The 23,735-nt window shown below is 38.9% G+C and overlaps 1 protein-coding gene across 1 annotated transcript in view; it reads left to right on the top strand.

Moving 5' to 3' along the window:
* Positions 1–58: 58 nt before the first annotated feature.
* LOC124155717 (phosphoenolpyruvate carboxykinase, cytosolic [GTP]-like) overlaps positions 59–23,735 on the top strand; it is a 142,167-nt gene continuing 118,490 nt past the window's right edge. Inside the window, exon 1 of the mRNA XM_046529765.1 lies at positions 59–167. Coding sequence (XP_046385721.1) covers positions 139–167 — 29 coding nt within the window. The 5' untranslated portion in view covers positions 59–138. The remainder of the gene's footprint in view (positions 168–23,735) is intronic.

The following is a 23,735-nucleotide window of genomic DNA, read 5'->3' as shown; positions in this document are numbered from 1 at the left end:
ACAAGCCTCCCTTCTCGAGCTGCGAGCGGGAGGGAAGGAGAAAGAGAGAGCCAGAGCGAGTTGTAGCGGAGACCACCGCGCCGGCTTTAGTCGTCCGAACGTATTGGTTCCACCTGCACGGGCATCGCTCATCACACCATGGCCAGGTTTCTTCTGCTTCTGTCAAGGTAGGCCGACATTCTTTCGTTTCCGACCCGTTACCATGGTGAAGTAAACAGTCTCGCGAAGACTGCGGGACATGGCATTTTTTTTATAATCACTTGCTGCTTCCGGGATTCGCGTCGTATGCACGTTTCCTATCTTGTTCGTGTCGCGAAATATTTCGGCGGGAAAAATTCTTACAGCGATCTTTCCAGAGCGTTGGGATGGAGTTTTGGCTCGAAAGATACGTTTTGGCCACTTTTCGGAAAGAGTGCGACAATTCGCGTTGGTTTCTATACGAGAGTGACACTTTGTGCGACAATAATTTACCCCCGGTCTATTATGTGCAGGAATTTTTTTCCCCAAATAGAATGTGTTCCCCGCTAGCCATATGAATGTCACAACGTGCGAATGTCAGAGTAGAACTCTTCGGTTTTATCTCGAAAATTTTAAGGCCACGTCTTCTCCGTGGTGTTGCCCTTGCCCCTATGCTCTCTGCCTCCCCTCACTCTCCTCTTTCCATATCTCTCCCTCTCCCACTCTCTGGAACCCTCTTTTCTTTTCGTGCACAATTCCATCCATTCTCCGCCTGTTCTTAACTACTACTTCAATGCCCATCCCCCTTTAACCTTCTGTCCTCCCCCATCCACCCGACCATTCCAAGACATAGTAAGCCGGGATTGTTCGGCGACACGTCCGACAACCACTGACCACCTTTCCAGCCCGCCGAAAATCTACCTTCTAGCATCCCAGAGGGCCACCATTCCCACACACCCCTCGAGGACTTCTCGCCGTTCACTGCATGGGTTTCCGCCCCTTTGAAAGAGCCTTAAAAACACCACGTGGTCTTCGTTCACTTGAGGGTTTTTGCTACCTGTCGACCCCAAAGCCTTATATATTTTTTGCCGCGTTGTGTGTGGGGGATTTCTGTTGTTGGGAGGCTAACTTCGGTCTGCCCCCGTCCCATTCACACCCTTCCGTTGCACATTACAGGTTGCAATTGCTGGCATTCCATTGCATAGTGGTAGTGGATCCCTATTTTTATTTTACCGAATGGTTAGCATGTCATGAAATATTGCACCTTCTTCGCCATTTCTGCATGTCGCAACTCAGCACGCACCGCCTCTTATGAATTTAAGTCTAAGCATAAAGAACGCATAACCCAAATAGAAGTAATCCACATTTTCGATCCCCAACCAGCGTAAAATCGATTGAACAAAATTAGATTTCTCGTCTTAAAAAAATCATCTTGACGGAAAGAGCACGAGCATTATTTGTGACCGGAGAGCGCTTCTGAGATAGCAAAAAAATTTGCTCTGAAAATGAAATGCAAAAAAGATAACACTTAATTTCTCCGCAGATAGGTTTTAAGAATCATTTTTTAAATATTTTTATCTCCAAGGTTTCATCCTCTGCTGGCTCTCATTCACTTCATTCGCATACGGTGCACCTGTTCAAGGTGATTCCTCCAACCGTGCGCACGACAGTACTGTAGCGCAGCCTCACTCATCGCATCTATTTATGAATCCATTGCAATCAGTTGTGATTGGTTCGATGTATAATTGGCAGTAATACGACTCAATCTGCTGCCAGGAATAGACGATGAGAGATTTATTAATCATGTCAAAACTAAGTTACGCCGCATCATCGGTAATGTATCATTAATAAGTACCCCACCCAGCGGTGGCGGCGATTAAGGCTGGGGTAGGTAAGGTAAGGGGGTAGATGCGGCACCGCTCCCTCACCTTTTGGAGGTTCAATCGGGACGCTATAAAGCAGTGTATTTATTTGTGAAAATTTAAATGCACTACGCATATTTAAGCATGTTAACGAACCTGCTCTCATATCTACACTGCACCCTGAGAGCAACAGCTTGGGTGTGCGGCATGGGGTGAGTATTTATTCCCAACATGCACTCAAGACTATTCGCTACCATTTGTGGTGCAACCCCAATTACACGTGCCAAAAGGTGACGGGTTTGCTCTGATTAAACATGCAACATTCATTCCGCTACCTAAGGCAGTAGTTAGGCCTTGATGGATACGTATTGCAAACTTAGGGCAGGTAAGAAAGTCTACGAGCATGCATACTACCATCTAGAATTAGTGGATGAATCACTCGGTGATGTCAAGTGAAAAAAACAACTGAGTAAGTAAACTGTCTGATGAAAGATCATTTTTTATATCGCAAAGGATTTCCTTGTGGTCTTTTACCGTTCTCGGAAGAATGAATTTTTGAAACTTCCTGTTCTCAAGCCCAGGGGTGCCGACTTACAAAAAATATTGGGGGGGCCAAACCGCGGATCTTGCCCGGGGAAATTTTATAAGTAGCGAGTTTTAAGTTTTTTAAGCATTTTAGAAGAGTCATATGATCAACATTAGAACCCTGATAACTCGAAACTCGATATTTGGACACTCCAGGGAAAACCGACAAGCCTGAAAAATTTTTCCCTCACACCCATAACGAATTTTTGAGGGGGCTCAGGCCCCATGGAGTCGGCGCCACTGCTCAAGCCTGATATTGTTTTTGTTGTTCAATCTACTGTAGTACGTAGGGTCGCTGATAATATCCTAGACGCAAGTATTTCACCCGGAAACTTTATTTGAAATATTACCTCCAAGATTTCAACGACGAAAAGACAAAAAAATCTACCCGCGAATCTGCCATCTAGCCCTACTTCCTACTCCTAATCTCCGCACTGTACAAGAGGTACACGTATCCCTCGAGGAGCAGTATCTTAGGCTGGTATTCTACCTGTTTTCGAGCCGAAAGTAATTCTGGAAATATTTTTCCTCCCATTTGATTACATAATAATGTGGTCATGAGGTATCGAAGGCGTATCATTCTGGAATATTCAATGAGGCCACCACAGGCTCAACGTCTCATGAAGCGACCCGGTCTCACATTAAGAGATTTTACTGTAATGTTTTCTTAGCATTTTTAGGCACAATGGAAAGGCATATTATACATATATTATAATACATATTGGTGCGTTTCTCACGGTAATTTCATTTGCGAAGCATCGCGAACGAATACTTTGCCCGAATGAGGGAGGGTGTGTCGAATACTCATGTTCTTATTTTAAGGTGGAATATTGGTTACGGTGCAAATGGTAAATGAGGTAGTAGGGAAAATATCTCGCAAACTAGTACCCCAAGTTCATTAACGGAATTTATATAATTTACCGCAATTAATCTTCATGTAATTATGCTGCTCGACCTAATACGTACTTAAGTTGAGGTCTCCAGTTCACATGGCAAGAGAAGGCTGAATTATTGATTATGCATAGATTTGATTCTTACAATGGGGAGGGATATCGGAGAAATTCAGTATTTTTACGGTTTCCACTTTCATATTGCCAGAATCATAGGCCAGGAAAGCAATGTAAAAATCGTGGAAACAACATAATCCTAGTTCGCAATGGTGAATTATTTTCATGCATTACTTCAAGTGAGGATAACGGAAATAAAATCAATTGACGGTAAAGGAATTTTCGTCATTTAACAGAGCACCAAGTCTCGAGTTTAAACCGCAATTATTTTTTATTATTCCCTTAAATCTACGGATAACATTACCTTAGGCTTTAAGCCATTTAGATAAAAATACACGAAAATGTTTTCTGAAAGGATAAAAACAAAATATTAGTTATTCTTTTCGTGCCAAAATTATGGGAAGAAAATCATTCCGAAATTTTGCACTAATCCCTATATGCACATATATGAATAAAGACAGAGAAATATAGCCGGAGAGTGGATTATAATGGTTATGAAAGGTTAAATTGACAATTCGGTTGCCATGTAAACCTACCTCAAAAGGTAGGTAATTTCGTGGTCAAAGCCTCTCAGATCGAACGAAGTGCGATCAACTCATAGAAGAGGCAATTTCCCGATTGGATTGAGATAATCATAAACATCCGGAGGCCAATCGCTTTTCCAGGATATCGTAACCGAGACATCCGGTTATCTCTAGGTAGAGCAGATTAGTGGGGTGACAGTTGTAGCTGTGTTATTAGTCTTACCTCAAGATCTGGCGAGCGATTAGGGAAATCAACGTTTCGGCGAGAGCTAACAAGCAGGCTAATAAATTGTCCGGAGACATTTTTGCAAATTTGACTGACTGCATTGGTTATTATTTAATCATTTACATCGCCACGCAGTCTTTCTAGTGTATTTTTTCTTTGTGTGATCACCCTCGATTACGACAAATCCACGGATTCATTTCTTCTTATAGGGCTGTTTTCAGGAGGCTTTCATGTGACATAATGAATTACTCGAGTTCACTCTTATTTCTCACCTATGGAATTAAAAAAAAATCCTTCCATCGCTGTCGAATCGTAATAAGCTTTTGTTGGAGCTAATTTTACCTTTGTTTCGATCTATTGGTCAATTTTTAAAATTCTGTCCACTTTTATTGATATTCGGTGGCTATTCGTATTCTTTGACTTTAATGTTTGTTTTGTCGTAGATTTTGCTCTCTTCACCACCATGGAAGAAATTTCTCCTCGTAGTCTGTATATCAGTATAATCTACCGATTTGATCGATAGATTTTTCTTCCTCATAGGAAAATCTACTAAAATTGGTAGCATATTAATTGCGTAAGCTTGGTTTCGCTGATGGTAGGACCTGCCCGCCTTGTGACGGTGCAGGATTCCTCGTCCCCTCCCTTCCTTCCCCGTCCTTCCCCTGGAGGCGTCGTCGGGCTCTCATCGCGGCGGCGCCTCCTTTCCTTGTTCCTTCCCGTCCTTCCCCTTCTGGTGGCAGAGGAAAAAGGCTGATCGCTTATAGTCCCTGCCCCAGGAGTGTATCCCGCGAGCCCGTCCTAAGGGTTTCGTTCCCACTGTACATCAGTAAAATAAAAATTCATATCATTCCATGACGGAATAACATGTTCAAATGGGCAAGAACCATTTACGGAAAAACAAATCCTATTTTTTGACAGGATATATAATCGATAAGAACATTAATTTTTCTGTAGACTGGCTTATGTATGATGCTTGCAAAACCACACTTTCAACTTTAAAAAAATGCTCAGCTATGTCTTAAAAAAGATACAACATGTTCTCTTTCATGGATACTACTAACAATGATGTAATTGGATGAAAAATTTAAAATGGTACAGATTTGAATGCGAACAAGTGAGACGGATGAATAATCCTGTATCTCTGTAAAATGATGGAGTAGTTCCTCATTTTGGAGCCGAGGAGCAAAACATACCTAAAATCAGTCATTGAGTAATGAAAAAAATATGAATAAGCGAGAGTTTTCATTCAATGTGATTGCAAGTAGGTATTCATGATGCAGCTTCGCAAAACGGATCCAACACAAGGCGATCGGGAATGCGAACATTGGAAAGTGGAACGCGAATCATATACACATGCTTGCATCCAATAACATTTTTGATGGCATTAGATGAAGCTGGTGAGATAAACAACAAACGACCCCAAGAATAGCGCTCGATAAATCGATGTGTGCGTATATATATAGAGGACAATTCCAATATTCCTCTACCCAGTTTGCTATATTGGCTCTCGACTCAGATCCAGGGCTCAATATCTTTTTCCCGGTATCAATCAAATTTACTTCTTTGACATCAAATTTCCTAATTAGCTGGTTTTGGTAGTGACGACTGCTATTTGCAGGATATGGGTCCGAGCTGAGTTAGCAAAGCCGATTCAGGACTTGGATGTGTTTGTGTGCTTGATATCGAGCCTTAAAAATCTGAATTTTAAATTAAAGAGGAATTTTGACTAAAATTGGGGAAAAATGAAAGGATAAATACTTATGAAGCAGGCGTTGTGTGATTTCCAACCAACAATTTCGTTGTGTGATGATTTATTTGTGGTAATACTTTTGAAATACGCCAGATAGAGGGTTTACTTCAACATCGTCACACGATACGCGGTTTTATTTCAGTCATCAACGCCAATCCAATATGTATATCGTTCCTCACCGCGCCTTTCTCAAGCTCTGAATCATCAAATTACTAACTGATTAAGAGAAAGGTATACTCCTTTGTGAATCGCTTATCACCTATGGGCCTGAAGCCATCGCTTATTACTTGAGGAGTTATTTAGGAAGGAGAATGGGTAAGATGTGCAAGGTAAAGAGAAATCAAGAGGAACGAACAGAGCATCGAGAAGCGCACCGATTACCTCGAATAACCTTGTTCGTAATCGATGTTTTTACCGGTAAGCCAAAGCCAAATGAATCGGGAGTTTTCGCAGATTTTTGGAAGATCTAATTGCATCGTCAACTTGGATATTAATCCCAAAACCCGACATCACAATTATTGGCCAAGAAAACTTGAACTTTTCCAGGATAAAAAGAGTGCTGTCAAAAATAATTAATGACAAGGCACAATTGATGGTTGTTATAGAGCTTCACCGTCTTGGGTAAGTATATGTATAAGGGGAAAATTGTCGTAGCAGTATAAGAGAGATATGGCTGGGACCTTGGGATTAAGGTATTTTTTTAATGTTGAGCAATGAGGTTGCTTTTTTTATATTAAACTATTTATACTAAATATAGATGGTTTTTCGATCATATATGGATAAGAAATCAGTTTATTATTCCCTCATCCGATTTACTTTAAGGTTTAGTTTTTCCGGAAATTCCATCATTAATTTGAGAAGAATTTAATCTAATTTAAACCTTAAAACATTTTCTTGTATACAATGATCATTGGTGTAATTGGAGCTCAAAAATTACTTGCAGTCATACTTCTATGTGTTATTAATGCTATTCCTAAAAGCCATATATCCCAGCATATAATTTTCGCCGAAAATAAAATGAGGATACGTGGTTCTTTTCGGACTTTGCTGTTGTACATTATGAGAAACCTTCTCTATTTAAAACCAAATTACACCGTTTCCTTGACATATTTGTTTCCCTAATAGCGTGAATATGCGAAATTTTCGCACGGCTTACCTAGTATGTAATTAATGCCATTCCGAAAAACCATTCCAACGTTAAATTTCCGCCGAAAATAAAATGAACTTCAAAACCCGTAAATGCTAATTGTCCGGCAGTGGCGTTGGAGTACAACCATCCTCTGCTCATGGGAATATCTTGTCGGCAAATATTTTTTGTCTTTCTCGGAAACAACCAATGGCTCACTAGAATGTAGTTTTACAGAAACTACAATGTTCCGTATTGAAAAAAGGTCGATTAAACAGGCTACGCATTGATATTATTTGCTCACTAATTACGATAATATATTTTTTTATGTACTCTCATCTTATGTACTTGTATCTTATGCCTCTCCTCGCCTTTAATCTACTTAAAGAATTTCAGAATAGTTCGTATAATTTTTCATTAAAAAAATATTATGGTTTATGGTGCAACACAAAACGCTTTATAGTAAAACTTTAATAATAAAGTAGTTTTGCTTATGAAATTTCAAATTCCATGGATATTGGAATGGTACGCATCGATCAAGTAGCCGCTTAAATGGTGAAGAGTGTACTCCTCCCGATGTGCCCTATGCAGGACTACTACGAACAGTAGAGTAGGTGCATCGCGAAAAACTTAAATTTGATCAAAAATGCGGTAAATTGACTCTGTGTTAATAGTTTTGGTGTAACCTCCAATTTGTCTATTAGATAAAGTTTTATTTATTTATATAACACCAAAATTATTATATCACACTTGGATCGAAGATAGTTTAACATCCAACCCTCCTCATACACCCTGGTTGCACCAATGGCCTCAAGACAACGCCATCGCCAGACCGTCTTAAGGGTAGCAACTAGCAAACATAGGAATATTCCATTGAGAAGTGACACCCACGAGCCGTGATACCCATCACTTTCATTAGACGCTGCAGCCGATGGGGAGACGATTGACAAAATGTACACGTAGACGAGAGGAATCCAGTGATGCCAACTTAATTGTCGTAGGGATGTAGTCAGTGATATATCGTAGAGAGTTATTTATAGAATACGCGGAGTGGACTGTTGAGTAATTTACGACGACTCCCGCAATGAAACGCTTGCACGAGCCTTTGGTGAGCAATGATGGCTCCTGGCGCCAGAGATTCCTAGCCTTTTTACGTATCTATATCTCTTAGTTATGTAGGTGCGCATTTCCTCATGACGGCGGTAGTGAAATGTATGATTATTTCATCATAATGAAGAAAAAATAGGATTGATTCCGGTAAATCCGACGAATTGCAAAGAAAATCGAATAACAAACGTGCTTTACGAAAGAACTCTGCTGTTTATGTTAAAATGGGAGGATCGCGATAAAAAAAAATCCACCCGTTTCAAAACAATCCGTAACATCATGACTCAATTCATTTACTTTTCTTAATTGGCTTTGATTGCATTTGTTTTATTTTTGGCTACGTAGGTCGATTTGTCATCTGATGGTGCTACGGACTTATAAAAATCCATCTGAAATTAAATAATCTTTGTGGAAAGTTATGTTCTTATATTACTATGTTAGACTTCTACCACAGTAAGCCTTAGAACGCACCCTTTAGCTTCACTGTTTTTATTTTGCATGAGAAGAAGTGATAATTTCAGTAAAATTTGTAGATATCGTACTATTTCCTTCATCATTGGTGGAGGAGGTTCACAAGCGGCGATTTTTCAATGAAACCTCACGCATTCCAGATTTCTTCCATTATCAGTGGACACGGAAATCTGGTTGTAAAAAATTTGGCGATGGCGAAAATACTTTTTGGCGATGTGCTCGTTCTCGGGAAGCTCCAAGTATCGAACTCCCGAGGTTTTCATGGGCGTAGGCTGATAGATGGGTAATAGTTAACGTCCGTGAACTAAAATGCATTGCATGAGCCGCCAGATAGCCCTTCGAAAGGTAATGCGATGCAATGACCCCACTCTGAAACTTATTTGTTGAGGAAAATCCCTGGCGCGCTCCGTTTTGACGGCTGGACCTTATCTGCTCAGAAGCAGACACGCGACACGATCTTAATAGATATCAGTGAGTGAGCACCTACTCACGCGTGAAATGGAAGTGTAAAGGAAATTCTCTTTTCGAAGGTGTAGAAGGTAAGCAAAGAGAAATGGTAGTGAAAAGGAAATTCTCTTTTTAAAAGTGTAGAAGGTAAGTAAAGAGAAATGGAGAGTAAATATATAATGCATAGGGCACAGTTGGAAAAATACGTGCTAGTTTTCGAAAAGAAGTATTTACGCTTAGAACAGGCTGCTTGATGAACTTTCAATCCATTGATAAGTAATCAGAATCATTTAGAAGCACATTTTGTATGGCAGAAGACAAAATCAATTAAATGGGTGTAATTTCCATTGATCCGTCCACACTACGATAATTTAGACTGTAACGCTAAGTGTAATTAATAGCTTCTGAACATGCCTTATTAGCTTTTATTAGCTTTGCAGGTACATATTTTATTGCAGTGATAACTAGTGAATAAATTTTATTTGAGAGAAGAAAGAGATACAGCTGCTTTTCTTAGGCCGTGCAAAAATATAATATACAAAACAGCACTTCGTCACGGCGACCTTGCCTGATTTGACCTTCAAGAGGAAACCGGAAGTCTGGGTCTCTGGGTCCTGGATCCGAACGAGATGTGATTGTGGGCGATTTTTCACGAGATGTGATTGTAGAATATGCTGAGCGGTAACAAAGGTAGTCTAGTGTTTAGGTTTGTACGATGGTTAGATGGTGAGCGCATGGATTTTGATGCCGGAATGTGAATTGATTTGATTAGTTGGCTGTTCCTTTTGGGAGAGAAACTACCGTTAACTATTATGCTTACTTGCTTGTCATCATGGTAAAGAAAACAGTGAACTTACCCCGAGATTCGCCTTCGCCTTCGTCTTTATTTTGTCACATCGCATCGGTACTCACAATCACATTTGACATTCTCCAAACGTCTGTACGATTTTTTTCTTGGCACGTATAGCAACGAAACTTGTGTTTTGAACAAGACGGTTGGTTCGAGGGTTTGTGAGAGTTGTAATAATCCAGGAAATAGCCAGGGGTATGTGAATTTAATAATTCAGGGCAGGGATGGTCCCTTGGCTACCTCACACCGTGAGGGCAAATTTTGGGGATGAGGGGATTCATAATCTTCTCCCGGATTTGAACCCGGTACCTTACGAACAGAGGGTAAACGTTCTTCCCGCACTACGCTCTTCCTCTCCAAATTATATTAAAGTACATAAACGAGAATATTTTAATCCCGAAACTAATACGATAATCGAGTTCAGCATTCTTTCGGGCTGCATCCGCGTCCGTTGTCGAAGAACCACAACAGTTTCGCCAGCTCTCCTGCCAGCCCGAAAGAATGCTGAACTCAAGTAATCACCGCGGAAACCTGCGTACGAATAATACGATAATCATTTATTTCGTTTTTTTTTACAGTCTATCGTCAAAAATACGAATTAAGAGGAGACACGCGCCCCAATTTAATTCGCATGTTTTTCATACATAATCATAGAATTATATTCGGAACAAAAGCTACCAATTATCGGTACGGAGGAGTTACCGCCGCTTATTTTTGGGGCCGCGTTTAATGCACGTGAAATGTAGCAATAATTTTCACTTTCAAGTGAGGGTCATTAACATTCATGAAACCATTTTTCTTGGTTACGGTCTTTCCTATATTTATGTATAATTTTTATTTTACAATGGAAACGACAACATTACCTTACAAAGAATTAGGCTGGCATTTCCTATTTGTACTACTGCTGGATATCATCGACGGTACAGAATAGTACCGCTGGCTTAAAATTCATATTTTTATCTGATAATTAGAGCATATTGGCACTGATAAAAGCCTTAAGCTGCGGAATAGTTGCTGCGAAAGAATTTTTTTCTACCTCTGGTAATTTTTCATAAATTCGGTACCTAGGTGATAATTCATTGCATTGAATATTTTGAAAACCCTTAACAATTTTTTAAGGCATGTGTAATTTTCTAGTGGTAATGTGAAAATTTCTCTTCATACTATTTTACACGTATGAAACCTGGGACTTCGTTGAAATCAGGGGTGAACCGAGGAAAAGTGTAGGCCCTACCATGAACTTGTGATATGCCCGCGGCGTATTCCGCGGTGAGCTCTACCCTTTCCCATCCAAACCAACCAAGAGGTTGAAACAATTCAGTTTGTTTAAAGACGAAGGTGGAGAAGAACGAATATTACAATGTGGGATGAGATAAGGCAAACGAGGAAGCGATCAATATGGTTGGCGAACAGAGGAAACTGTTGGATGAGATTATAGGGGGACTTAATATGTTGTTATGGATGTTAAGGAGGTGGTGACCGAGAAGGGTGACTAAGGACACGACAAAAGCCGCGATAGGTTGCCGGAGGATGGTGGGTAAAGCGAGGTAGGGGAAAAGCGAGCGGCGTCGCGTCGGCACGTGTAGGAAACGGAGTGTCGGAGGTATAGTGTGTGAGGTAGGTGGGCTTAAAAGAGCTAAGTCGCGGACACACCCCGGAAAGAAGCCGAAGATTTGCACAATAATATGTGAAAGAGGAAGATTGGGAAAATTATTATTGAGGATTACGTGAGAACAGTGGCGGATTTATAGGGGGACCCATTGGGTCGAAGCACAAACAAGATTAAATAAAAATTTTTGGAGGTTGCCACTTCGTACAAAAGTATTTAGTTATATTTTCCGGTATATTTACCTACTTTAACGGATTGAAATACAAATTAGCTTTAATCTTTTGGCCTATTTTACACGATTTTGGTATGTTAAAACCCAGTGTCAGATCTTGAGAGGGGCTTGGGAGAGATAAAGCTCCCCCCCAGTGGGAATCCAATTTACACTAGATAGAATGGTAATTTTGTTCGGAACCCCACTACTGCTGGTAGGTTACCCCCACTTAGTCCCCCTTTGTCCCTATCTTGGATCCGTCACTGCGTGTGAAGGACCACGCAAGCAAATTGTTTTTTTTTTGAAGTAATTACGAAAAACTCGGGAGGAAATCAATGCTGAGAAAAGGTGCTGATTTTATCAGACAATTAGGATACATGGCTGTATTATGTTAGTAAGATAAAATAATGGAATCTAGAGTTATCATGTGCATTCAATCATGACGAATTTTTGCCATAAGGCAAATTCAATAAATTATGGCTAAGATCCTTTAACTATAATTTCCACAGTCGCAATTTTATGCATGCTGGAAGCACGATCATTCTCAAGATTTGATTTACAACCCGCGGAGGGATTTAGTAACCTGAGAAATAAAATGAATGCACACATATCCTGCAAATGTTACTATCCCTCCTACTTCGAGAGAAAAATGGAATTTTAAATCTTTTCAATCCGGCATAAATGTCTCTGGCATAAAGAGATATTTATCGATTTAAGGACCGTCGTACCTATAAAAAATACTAAATCTCTTTAAAAAATAAGGTGCTCTGAATGTTATCGCTCTGTCGATAATAGTCACACAGGGAAGTCTCAAACCCCATGGTCACGTACACGAGATTTGATTGACGCTAGTTGCGCCATTGACAAAACCTTTGAGACGAAAATTAGGAAAAGATTGAAGAAATAAACCATTAAGTCATTACCACAGTACCCTAATAACTAACCTCCTGGCAACGATGCGACACATCACCCGAAGGAAAGCCTGAAAACTAATCGCCACTGATATTCGTCAAGATAGTCTCATACTACATTTTCGTCTAAACCGCACCATATACTTATTCCCAATGATAGTATTCTCTTATCTTTCTTACGATAGCATTTTCCTTCTTAAATCCAATGACCCCTAAGTAAAACAAATCTGCACTTTGCTGAAAGCTGTCCGTAATTATGAAAGTATCGGTATTGATGCATCTTTTCGCTCATTACAGTCGTCTATTTTAGTAAATACAATTAATGCCATGTGGTATAATTATTTTTCTGTAATGTCTTTTCTCAGCTGTAATTAGTTTTTGTTGTTTCTATTGACCTCTACGATTATTGTTGATCCAGTGTCTTGGATTAAAAGTTTTGAAGAAACTGAATCAAAATCTTAATTATCAAGTCATAGTTTTTGTGAGGGAAAGCGCCATTGTCAAATCTATCCATCCATCAATTAAAATCCTTTAAGTAGAGCGTGTACTACCGAAATGTGGGATGAAGAGTGTACCTATCTTCTATATGGCATCGTGCCAGTGCAGCGTGGGAGGAGGAAGCGTGCGGCATCACCCTGGGAGTGATTGAGTCGATTACGTGGTCACCGCGTCTCGTGCCTCCTTACGCACTTCCTGATCCTCCGGTTTAGGGGTTGCCAGTAGAAGACTCCCTTATTCGCTAACACTGATACAGGCGCGAGCGGGACGACGAGTAGGTAGACCGAAGGGGACTGCAGCTACAGAAGGGGATGCCCAGCTTCCGCCTGCTAGGTACGCCCAGGCAATTCTGTTGTTACGTGGGCTGTGGGACTTTCACCGTAGTCTACCACGATGGCAACTGTTCGCGAAGGCCTCTGTGTAAAAGTTAAGGCCAATTTCAAATTGGCTAACCCATTCGATGTATATGCAAAAAATGTATAACAAATACAATAGGATTTGAAAACAAAATTCTGAAGGGGCATTAAATACCTGACTTCTGAAATTTAAAAGCTAGGTTAGCAGCAGTAATAAACCACGAATAAACAGAACAAAATACACATTCTCTTCAAAGTCCACGAATGGAATTGAGTAAGTATCACCATCGTAATCCATATGCCTCGCAGAAAAAATCAAAAACATTAAATGAAATGGTTCACGAAAAAATATCTGCCCCGAGGGATTGATGAGTTAATTAACGCTGACTGTTAATACTAATAACAGCACGTCATCCATCATTTTTTATTTCTTCCTATCGGCTACATGGAAATACCAATTTTGCGAATTTTACCAGTAAATTTGTAATTGACTACCACGACTTCGAAATTATCTTCTCCTCTCTATCGCTGGCATTTCCATCACATTCGTAGAAATAGTTGTGTTTGTATTTAGCTAAATACCTACACTGAAATAATAAGCCGAAGTAAGTTGGCATTACAGTAACAATGTCTTCGAGCTAAATTTGATCAAAATCGAATCAAAAAAGGTATCGCTGTTTTATAGGTTGCTTCAGAAATATAATCGAGTTGTGCTAGTTTATTCATATTTTTATTGAAACGAGAGAGAAAAAAGTCCCAAATTATTACCAGCAGAGGGTATATCTGTTGCTTTTCGCGGTCGGACTTCAGCCCAACTGCGGGGTCTATGTGTTGGGTTATCTTCTTGATTAATCACCACCCGCGACTGGACTGGGCAGAAACAAGCTATCTCTCGCAAGCTTGCGGAGAGCTTGAGACCGGTTCATGTACTGCGCCGGAGCTTGCTACGAATTGTAAAATATATTATTCCAAATGATCCGTGACTTCAATGGCGTTCATGATAGAATGAGGTGAATGTATCTAAAACTTCATTCCTGAATGGAATGGAGTTTTAGATACATTCACCTCATCCATGACCTGGTGAAGGATTCACTGAAGTGAATGAAATCGGGGGATCCCGCTTTATTCGAAGAATGAATTTGTGGCAATGGAGATTATTCGTAAATTAGATGAGAGAAGCATTTTAAAATAATGGTAAAACTATGAATGTGTTTTATTAAACGAAACACTTAGTTCTTACAAGATTTTTTCATATTTCTAAGCACAAGTTCATACCGTGTATGTTTGCATCTATGCCATAATTGTGAAACTATAGTCAAAGGGAAAAAAGTTACATAAAATTCAGCTTTTTCACGCCATCATAAACTCAGAGCGTCCACGAATTCATGCTTAATCTTTTTTTTTGCCTCCATAGGCAAGTGGGTTCAAGTGGGAGCATCGTGTTCGGCTTATCTCGTCGTGAGTCTGGGTCCACTAACGCAGCGTTTGCCCTCTCAATGTCAAGTAACTGCCACCGTTGCGCGGGTGTCTCTAATGAGAGTTTGAGAATGAGCCATGTGAGTTCACGGGGCACGTCCAACTACTCACAGCTTACGATGAGGGAAAAAAGATTTGTATGAAGGCGGTAAGGGCCATTTCCAGGAGCCACGGTCTATTGGAGCATTCGTTTTGCGTAATCCATAATATTCTCGTATATTATGGCCCATATCACTTTATGTCTTGATCACTTTTAATTTAAATCATTTATTATTTTTTAAAATCACTTTTTTGTATGTGACACTTGAATTGTTACTTAAAGAGTTTGCATGTCTTAGAGAGTCTCTTCATTTTGTTTCCATTGCATGCAATTTTTCAAAGGACAACAGACTTTAGCATCGATAATTTGCTCTATCCTTTATAGAAGCTCAGCTCTTCTAGAATCTCTAATTTAAATATCATTTCATCTGATGATGTCGTGATTGAAGATCAAATGAATATGATACTGGGACAATTGTTCACGAAATGCTATCTCTTACCTAAGTTTGTAACGATTCGTTAGAATTCCACTCCTCTGCATATTAAAATAACCCTGAAGACTTTTTAAAATAACTCTCTTGCCTTTTCCATCACTAGATTCATTATTGCTTCCAAAATGTAAAGATCTTGAAAATTTACAATATCTTCCTCATGGCGATTTCGTTATTGTTTCCTTCCGCAAACGACATTTTTGGCTTACCATACATTAAATATTTCAGGCCTACTTTTTCATAGTTTTTCTGCACATTTAATAGATATTAATTTTATTCGTTATCTAATTCTTTCCAATTCACTGCTGCCCTTTATTGAACCGAATCGTTTCATAACTTCCCTCCTTTTCGACTTATTTCTTCGGTGAAATTGCTAAGGTCGCAGCTTGTAAAGTCTATTACATTCCCAGTTAAGAGATTATAAAACTTGTTAATTAGATCATTAATTAACAGATTATTAATTAATAAATTACATAGTGCTTAATTAAAACCCCTTAAGGGCTGGAGTGAGGGTGGTTGAATGACGAAGGTAATAGAGTGGATAAAAAAAGAAGCCAACATCCGAAAATTTCACCTTTTGAGATAATCGTTATGTGAATCAGTTACTGAGGACCCAACATTGGCTGCTCTCAATAAATACTTGCTTTACCTTTATATCTATTCTCGCAAACGATAGGCTGCTATTCTGTGCTCTCCAAGCATAGTGTATCAACAATGAGGAAAATAACTCGCTGGTTAAGGAAATGGTATGAACTATCCCACGACTTCCACACAAAGGTAATTCCCAATTTCAAATTGGCCGACTCATCCGGTGTACATGCAAAATAAATGTTTACAAAATACAATACGATTCGAAAATTTGCCAAAGGTCCCTGAATGTGCCCTGAAATATCCTACTCCTGAATGAAAATAAAAGCTAGGCGAGCAGCACCCATAAACCACGAATTGACCGTTTCATGAATTAACAGGACAAAATAAACTATCTATTAACAGTCCACGAAATGAGTTAGCCTGGAATAAAATACACCATCGTAATCCAAATAAGTTAAGCCCATTTTAATCCGCACGGAGTTATGAAACATGAATGCTCCTCCGAACGGCCTCTCTGAGTTGAAGCCTCCATCAAACCGGTTATTTCTGACTTGACCCCCAATAGATCCTTCCAGAGCATTCTAGAATGCTCCGGACTTCATTACTCTTAACTGTGACCGTATGGGCAATGTAAGGCATACCTTTTCACTATGAAAAGTACAATCTTATTAATAAATAAGTACTCATTTTGATTAACAATCCATGGGCAAATTTAAGATTCTTAGTTGGATTCGAGAGCTAAGTTGTAAGTGGTGAACAATATGCATGGCGTCACACACTCAGCTTTCCAACCCGAAGTTTGCATGGAAGCACTAGATTTTCTGGAGTCGACACACTGAAAATTTCTAATGGCATACATATGGTAAAAAGTCTGCGGCTTTTATTTCCTCAATTTTAGAGCATTTGTACTTAGTAGAATTGTTTCTCCATCTAAGCGTTTTACTCAATAGATACATTCGAGATGCAATCCGTAATTTACTCAAAGACGCAAGAGAATGGTTGAATTTTATGAGATGAAAATGTAAAAAATTGGGTATTTTCTGTAACAAGGTATTTAGGGTTGTTATGTCGAGTGAATGAAGAGGGAAGGGCGTTTGTCCTGTCTTGATTCTCACTAGTAGTGTAGCCTCTAGAATAGTTAAGCTTAAAGACGGCAATTATTAGTCTAACATATTTTTTCAGGCACTAATTTTCCTTTACAGGCAGATAACGAACCACGCAAGACACAAGGATCGTGCCCTATGGAGTCATAAGTCAAAGATGTGATACTTAGTTATCTCTGCCCCATTTCACCAGTAATATGTAACAGAGACGAACACTTTTAAGAAAATATTTTATTTACCGGAAAAAGCAGCTCCAGCAGAACGCATCAATTTTATTTTCAAATAAAAAGTTTAAATTACTGGGAATATCAATCCATTTCCAGATTTAAAGCAGTAAAATTCAACTTATTGTTACGTCAATATTAATTATTTTCCGGTGATTTCAGCAGGGGACTCGAAGTATTATGCATAAATTTTGTTACATAGCCAATTTCAAAAACTGTATAGTAAAACCATATTAACGAATAAAACCAAATTATTCACCAAGTAAATTTATTCAGCATATAGCCCAACTTTCAGTTAATCGCCAACGGGATGCCAGTGAAGGGCGCAGTTCACTTTTACATTAATGGATAAATCAAAACATGACCTTAATTACTGTCACGAGTACTTCAATAATGAATCATTGTTTCAATTATTTTTCCGTGTCACAAAGCGTCCCTTCTGTAATGAAAGTACATAGTATACACTTTCGAGACGCAATTCTTTATGACCCACAACTTGGCAAATTCCTTTAATGGGAATGACGCATATACACTTTCTGCATTGAATTCCAATGTATTTGCAAATAATGAAATCGAGGGCATGATTTTCACGATTAGCCAACATTTTACACTCGTAGAGAAGCAGAGATTTTCTTCACGCTCTATTCCAGTCTTTTCGTTTTTTTCATCAGCGTAGGATGGCTCTTCGGAGGATGTTGAGAAGTGCTCCAATAAAGATTTTATCTCTCTAGTGAGGAGGGTTTGGAGCCTTGCTCTCCAAGTCACACATCTGATAGTGTATCACGAGCATTTTGAAGAACACTCCTTTTCTTTTTGTACTCGACTCGCCTTGAGTGATTTAAAGTCCAAAATTCAAGGAACGATCTCTCTTTGGCCTGCTACCAAAAGGAAGAGAAAGAATGATGCTCGAAAGACCGTCGTTGTTAAGAGTAGCTGGAACATTTTCACTCTATCTCCCATAATTTGTTCTTGGCTTGGTGATATACCTTCAAGATAAGAAAGAGCTAATCATTCAATTATTTCCATTCTTACTTGTATTGTATTCCTAAAAGTATAGGAGATACAGTTACATTTTTTGATTAGAGTAAGTGGTATATAATTCATTTTTTAATGTGTCGAGAGTCTACGGATGATTAAGTAGAGGCTGTATTCCTGGATTCCCTCAGAAAATGATGGAACGCGGATGCTGAAGTCATCGAATCTTGATCCCGAATCAAAGTGTAACTCAGCTGTACATCGAATTGACACCCACTTAATGTTGGCCATATTATTTATCGGAGATACCACAACAACTTCCTCGTAAACCGAAGTAAAACACTACCGTTTTAATAAAAGCACAGCAAAGCGGGCAATAACTAAAAGCATTTTCCGTAAATTATCGGATTCCCTCCGTACAAAGTTAGCAATAACTCAGTGAATTTATTACTAAAGCGAGTGCAATCATTTTGCAAACATAAATTATATTTTATCACAACCCAATGGAAATGAAAATATTTCTTTGTCGCCCCTGAGATTTCTTTTGTTTTACCCGTTTCGGCCACTCTACCATACCACTCAACTTCGACGTGTACAATTAGATTTAGCGCTAACAACGAGTTGGTTATGGCATCCGTAATGCACCTTTCAAACCACCTCGGTCGTAACTTACCGCGGTAGCCCTTAACCATCGTCTGAACGTTCTGAATCCATTAGTAGTTACAAGATATCAGGAGTTCGTAACGCTACCACTTAACCGTGATCAGCGCTGCGGGGTCGGCCGAATGAGGAACTTGCATGGGTCGTAGATTGCTCTAAAAACTATTTTGAATAAGTCAAATGGATACATTAGCTCGCAAAAATGCCTTCAGTTTCTCCATTCAACATCAAAAGAAATAAAAAAATTGCATTTAAAATAGAGAAAAATTTCTCTGAGCCGACCACTGCGCGAAGACACCCGAGCGTTGCCGAGGCCAGGCGTGACGTCATAGGTGCCTAAACAACCGTAGGGAGTAGGGAAATACGCTGAGCGCATGGTGTAAAATTTGTTTTGAGGGAGTATTTAGCCGCTCATCGTCGCTTTATTTTGTTCTGTTATTCTTGGACAAGTTTTCCTATTGCTATTGTGCCTAGATTATTACTTGGGATATTAATAATGCGGCATCGGGATGATGAAGTACAAGCGTTTCACTTCGTGTGTTTTGGTTATCATAAAAATGGATGATAACGTTGCCACTCGTTCGAATAGTACACCTGAAATTCATCTACGTCTACATAATACCTCGCAAGCCGCCTAAAAGGCGTGTGGCATGGGGTGTTAGGACACCAGCCTTTTTTTAGGACACCAAAAATTGATGCCACGACCCTCATGGAATTTGTTAAGACAAATTATTGCTATACGTCGGCGGCAAATCGAGTTGTAAAAGAAACTTGTAACACTGGAGGATAACGATCGTAAGCTGTGCTGTTGACATTAGAGTAAGCTGTGCTGTTGAATTTGGCAACGCCGGATTAACGGAGAAGGTAGTCCTATCCGTCCTACGGTACGAATTCACAGCAAAACAGTCTGCACACAATCCACATGTGAGATCGCGAATCGGTTCCGCTGCCAACACACACACAAGCTACAACCTATTTCAATAATATACGTAAATCCATAAACAATATACTAGCATATACCATAAAAATATAGTGGGAAATAGGCAAATACTCTTATCAAAAACTGGATGTCACTATCACATTCTTATATTCATCACGTACAACTTACAATAAAAGAACTCGTTATGATGAAAACAACTATTTATTCACTGATTTAAACCCTTAAATTAGCCCACACAAGTGACATTTCTCACTACTATTCGTTGAAATAATGGAATAACAAACTTCACACACAGTTTTTATTTCAATAGCGTGATCGTGAAATGTCATATCTACGGTGAACAACGGAGATTAGCACGCCACTGACAATTTTTACACTACTGTTAGATATTTATCGATAGTTTAATAGCACTTTTTACACTTCAATCACGATGGAACACTGATAACTCTTGGCCGATATTTTTCAACCTTGTCAAACTTTGTGCATTACAACCACTGGCACTGTGATTATTAGCAGTAGCTTAACGGGAGATGTCACGTTGAAAATAACGCTATTTTGGCACAAAAATGTTCATAGATGTCTCCAATCAGCGAACAAAAGTTGCATTGACTGGAATTCACCCCATAATACAAGCACAGACAGTCCTAAACGACGAATTCTCCGGTACCTACGAATAAACGGATAAAGTTATTGTATATAAAAGCTAAGCGGACATTAGTAAACATCAAAATCGTTCTAATTACATACTTAAATGAATGCTATGCCGTCGATAACATCAACTTACAATTAACGTATCCCCCTTCCAATGGCCGTGGCTCAGACTCCTACAACGATGTTATTTAGGTATTGTCAAATTTTTGGTTTAACTGCTCCAGTTTTATATTTTATGACCTTACTCAGATATTAATATTATAAATAATGCAAAATACGAGGGCTTCCAAGCCTCTATCGTCGGATATTTATCTTTAAATATAAAATAATCAACACGTCTAACAAACGAAGCTCTCACAACTGCTGGCAACTATTACAAACAATCACAACAATAGCTTCGCGTGATGTTTAGGCACCTTTGACGTCATCGAGGCTTCGTCGGCAGTGGCTTGGGGGGTGAGGGAGTTTTTCCCGCGCTTTAAAATTCGTTATATTTATCATTAAATATCTCGCGAAGGAAAACTCAGATTTACGTGCGGTTTTCTTTGTTGTATTCAGAAAATAATTTTCTGTCCGCCTATGAAATAAAAAAAATTCATGCAAGTTCCCCATTTGGAAAAAGGATGTTCGAAGAGAAGAATGATATGATCATATCGAGATATCGGAAACGAAAATGGATCTGTGAAGAAGTTTCAGCGTAGTTGAGGAGATTTTTTAAGAAATATATGCGAAGTTATTTGCAGGGCAGGTATACCCATTTTCAAAATATACTTGACCAAAGACAATAATTTTTTTGCCATTGTGTTACTGAATACTAAATGACGTCAAGGTTATTTTACCGCGTACAAATTTCAGGGGCTCAACGTATGAAATAGGGATGAGTTAGGAGTTAGGAGGAGGTAGGAAATAGGAATTATATCGAAGAACGGCGGTGGGTCTATTTTTTCAATTAGAAACAGCTTCACTCGCAATTATTTCGCTCACTTATGAGAATCGACATTTAGGTCATGGGAATGAGATAAGATAACAAGTATTATGGGAGTTTTTATGGAATCACACATTACTGAGGGCAATATAAAATCACGCCGTCTAATTTTAACACGGCCCTGTTGCATAATACGTGGCAAATTATGTTATAAAATAATGCCAATAGTTAAATTTAGAATCCAAATCCACTTATGAGAATCGACATTTAGGTCATGAAAATGAGATAAGATAACAAATATTATAGGAGTTTTTATGGAATCACACATTACTGAGGGCAATATAAAATCACGCCGTCTAATTTTAACACGGCCCTGTTGCATAATACGTGGCAAATTATGTTATAAAATAATGCCAATAGTTAAATTTAGAATCCAAATCTTTTCTTATATGCCTGTCGGCATTTACGATTGAAAGATAAAATAAGTAGGTATATGCACGAAATATTTTAATGCATTCATCAGATAAAGGGAAAAATAATAAGCCATTCCCTATAAGCAATAATCTCTCTGAATTGACTTTACAATCGTTACATACGACGAAACCATACCGATGACGGCTTTCTTTATTTATATCCTAAAGTCCGATATGAATTGTGATGGCAATTATAATTGGAGCGCATTTTAAATAGAAAAATATTTATAGTTCAGGAAAAAACCCGTAAGATAATACACTTTGTAGGTACTTTAAATAAAAATTAGATAATTACAAAAATAATAAACTTTTCATTTTTTGAAATGTCTATGGATAATGTTTTCCCAATTCCACTACATAACAAAGCATAATTGAGAGACATTGTCTGCGGATAATTATTTTCAATTCAGGAAGGAAAGGATGAGTGGCAGGACGGAACGGTTTTATCCTTTCACTGAGGTAAAAATGCTAAATGGAAGTAAAACGAAACTAACGCGCCTACCATTGTCTTCGCTTTGGTTTGATTATTACCTTTAAATAGGATTTCGTCTTGTCGGTGACTAATTCAAACTGCGATACCATTCCGTAGGTTTTTTCTCCAGGTGGGACTAATTCTGGCTATAATTTAACGAACCGATTTCTCACATGATGTATTAACGATGTGCTTTGATGAATAACATTTCCAGTGAATTAAATTACGTTTCAGATAATATCGTCGGAGTTCGAAGTCCATTAATTCCCACTTGAAGAAAGATTCCAATAAGATTCGCCTCCCGTGACTTGACTGAATTTAACGACTTTTTTTTTTAACGCCCACAAATTAAGCACTCGGCGTTGGGCAGGTAATTTTATCGCGATCAAAAATACATAAATGTCGGTAATTGACAAGGATTGTCGTAAACCCCAGCGTGAATTCTATTCCGCTTTAGCATCCGCTCGTACGCCATTTTCAAAATTCTGAAGAGTTCACAATAGGAGAGAGAGGAAGATTTCTTGTTTTATTTATTTTGTTACAATATTTGTTTAATACCAATAAACATGCGCTCATAAATTTGTAGTAAGCCGGAGGAGGAAGTTTTACCGAGGTGATTTACGAAATATCTCTTTACACGCTCTTCATAGTTTTAGTGTAAGTTCCACACTATAGGTACAAAACTAGGCTATTTGCTCCCGTGAAGTTTCGTGAACTTTCTATGAAGTTCTACGTGGAGTGGGGCCGAAGCTATCTTTTAAACGGGAGGCAAATAGCCAACACGTATAAAACACACACATTGTCGCAATCAAAGTTGGAAGATAACAATCGCTTGCGAGCCATTCAAGCTAGAAAGTAAGAATTCAAGCGTTATACGTGCACAATATCCGTCTGTAAGTATTCCTTCACTAAAAAGTACCACGGGTAAGAGGAAGGATAGATTAGGAGAGACGAACGGAGTGGAAAGGGTACGATGAAGTCATGGACATGGATGGATGGGATAGTGAAATAGTTTTTGTGGAGATTAGGATGACATGGAGCAGATGGAGCGAATACAAAACAAAGAGGGGATGCTAAAAACCGTGATAAAGGGAAGGATGTTTGGTAAACATAGGAAAATGAGTTAGAGAGCAGAGTACATGGATATGATGAATAGAAATAGGTTGTGTACACGGCTGTAGAGGCAATGCAAACAGGTGATAAGGGTTAAAAGGTTG

The sequence above is a fragment of the Ischnura elegans genome, chromosome 3, assembly GCF_921293095.1.
Source record: "Ischnura elegans chromosome 3, ioIscEleg1.1, whole genome shotgun sequence".
NCBI lineage: Eukaryota > Metazoa > Arthropoda > Insecta > Odonata > Coenagrionidae > Ischnura > Ischnura elegans.
Note: the sequence above shows the minus strand (reverse complement) of the source record. Positions and strands in the feature narration are given on the sequence as shown.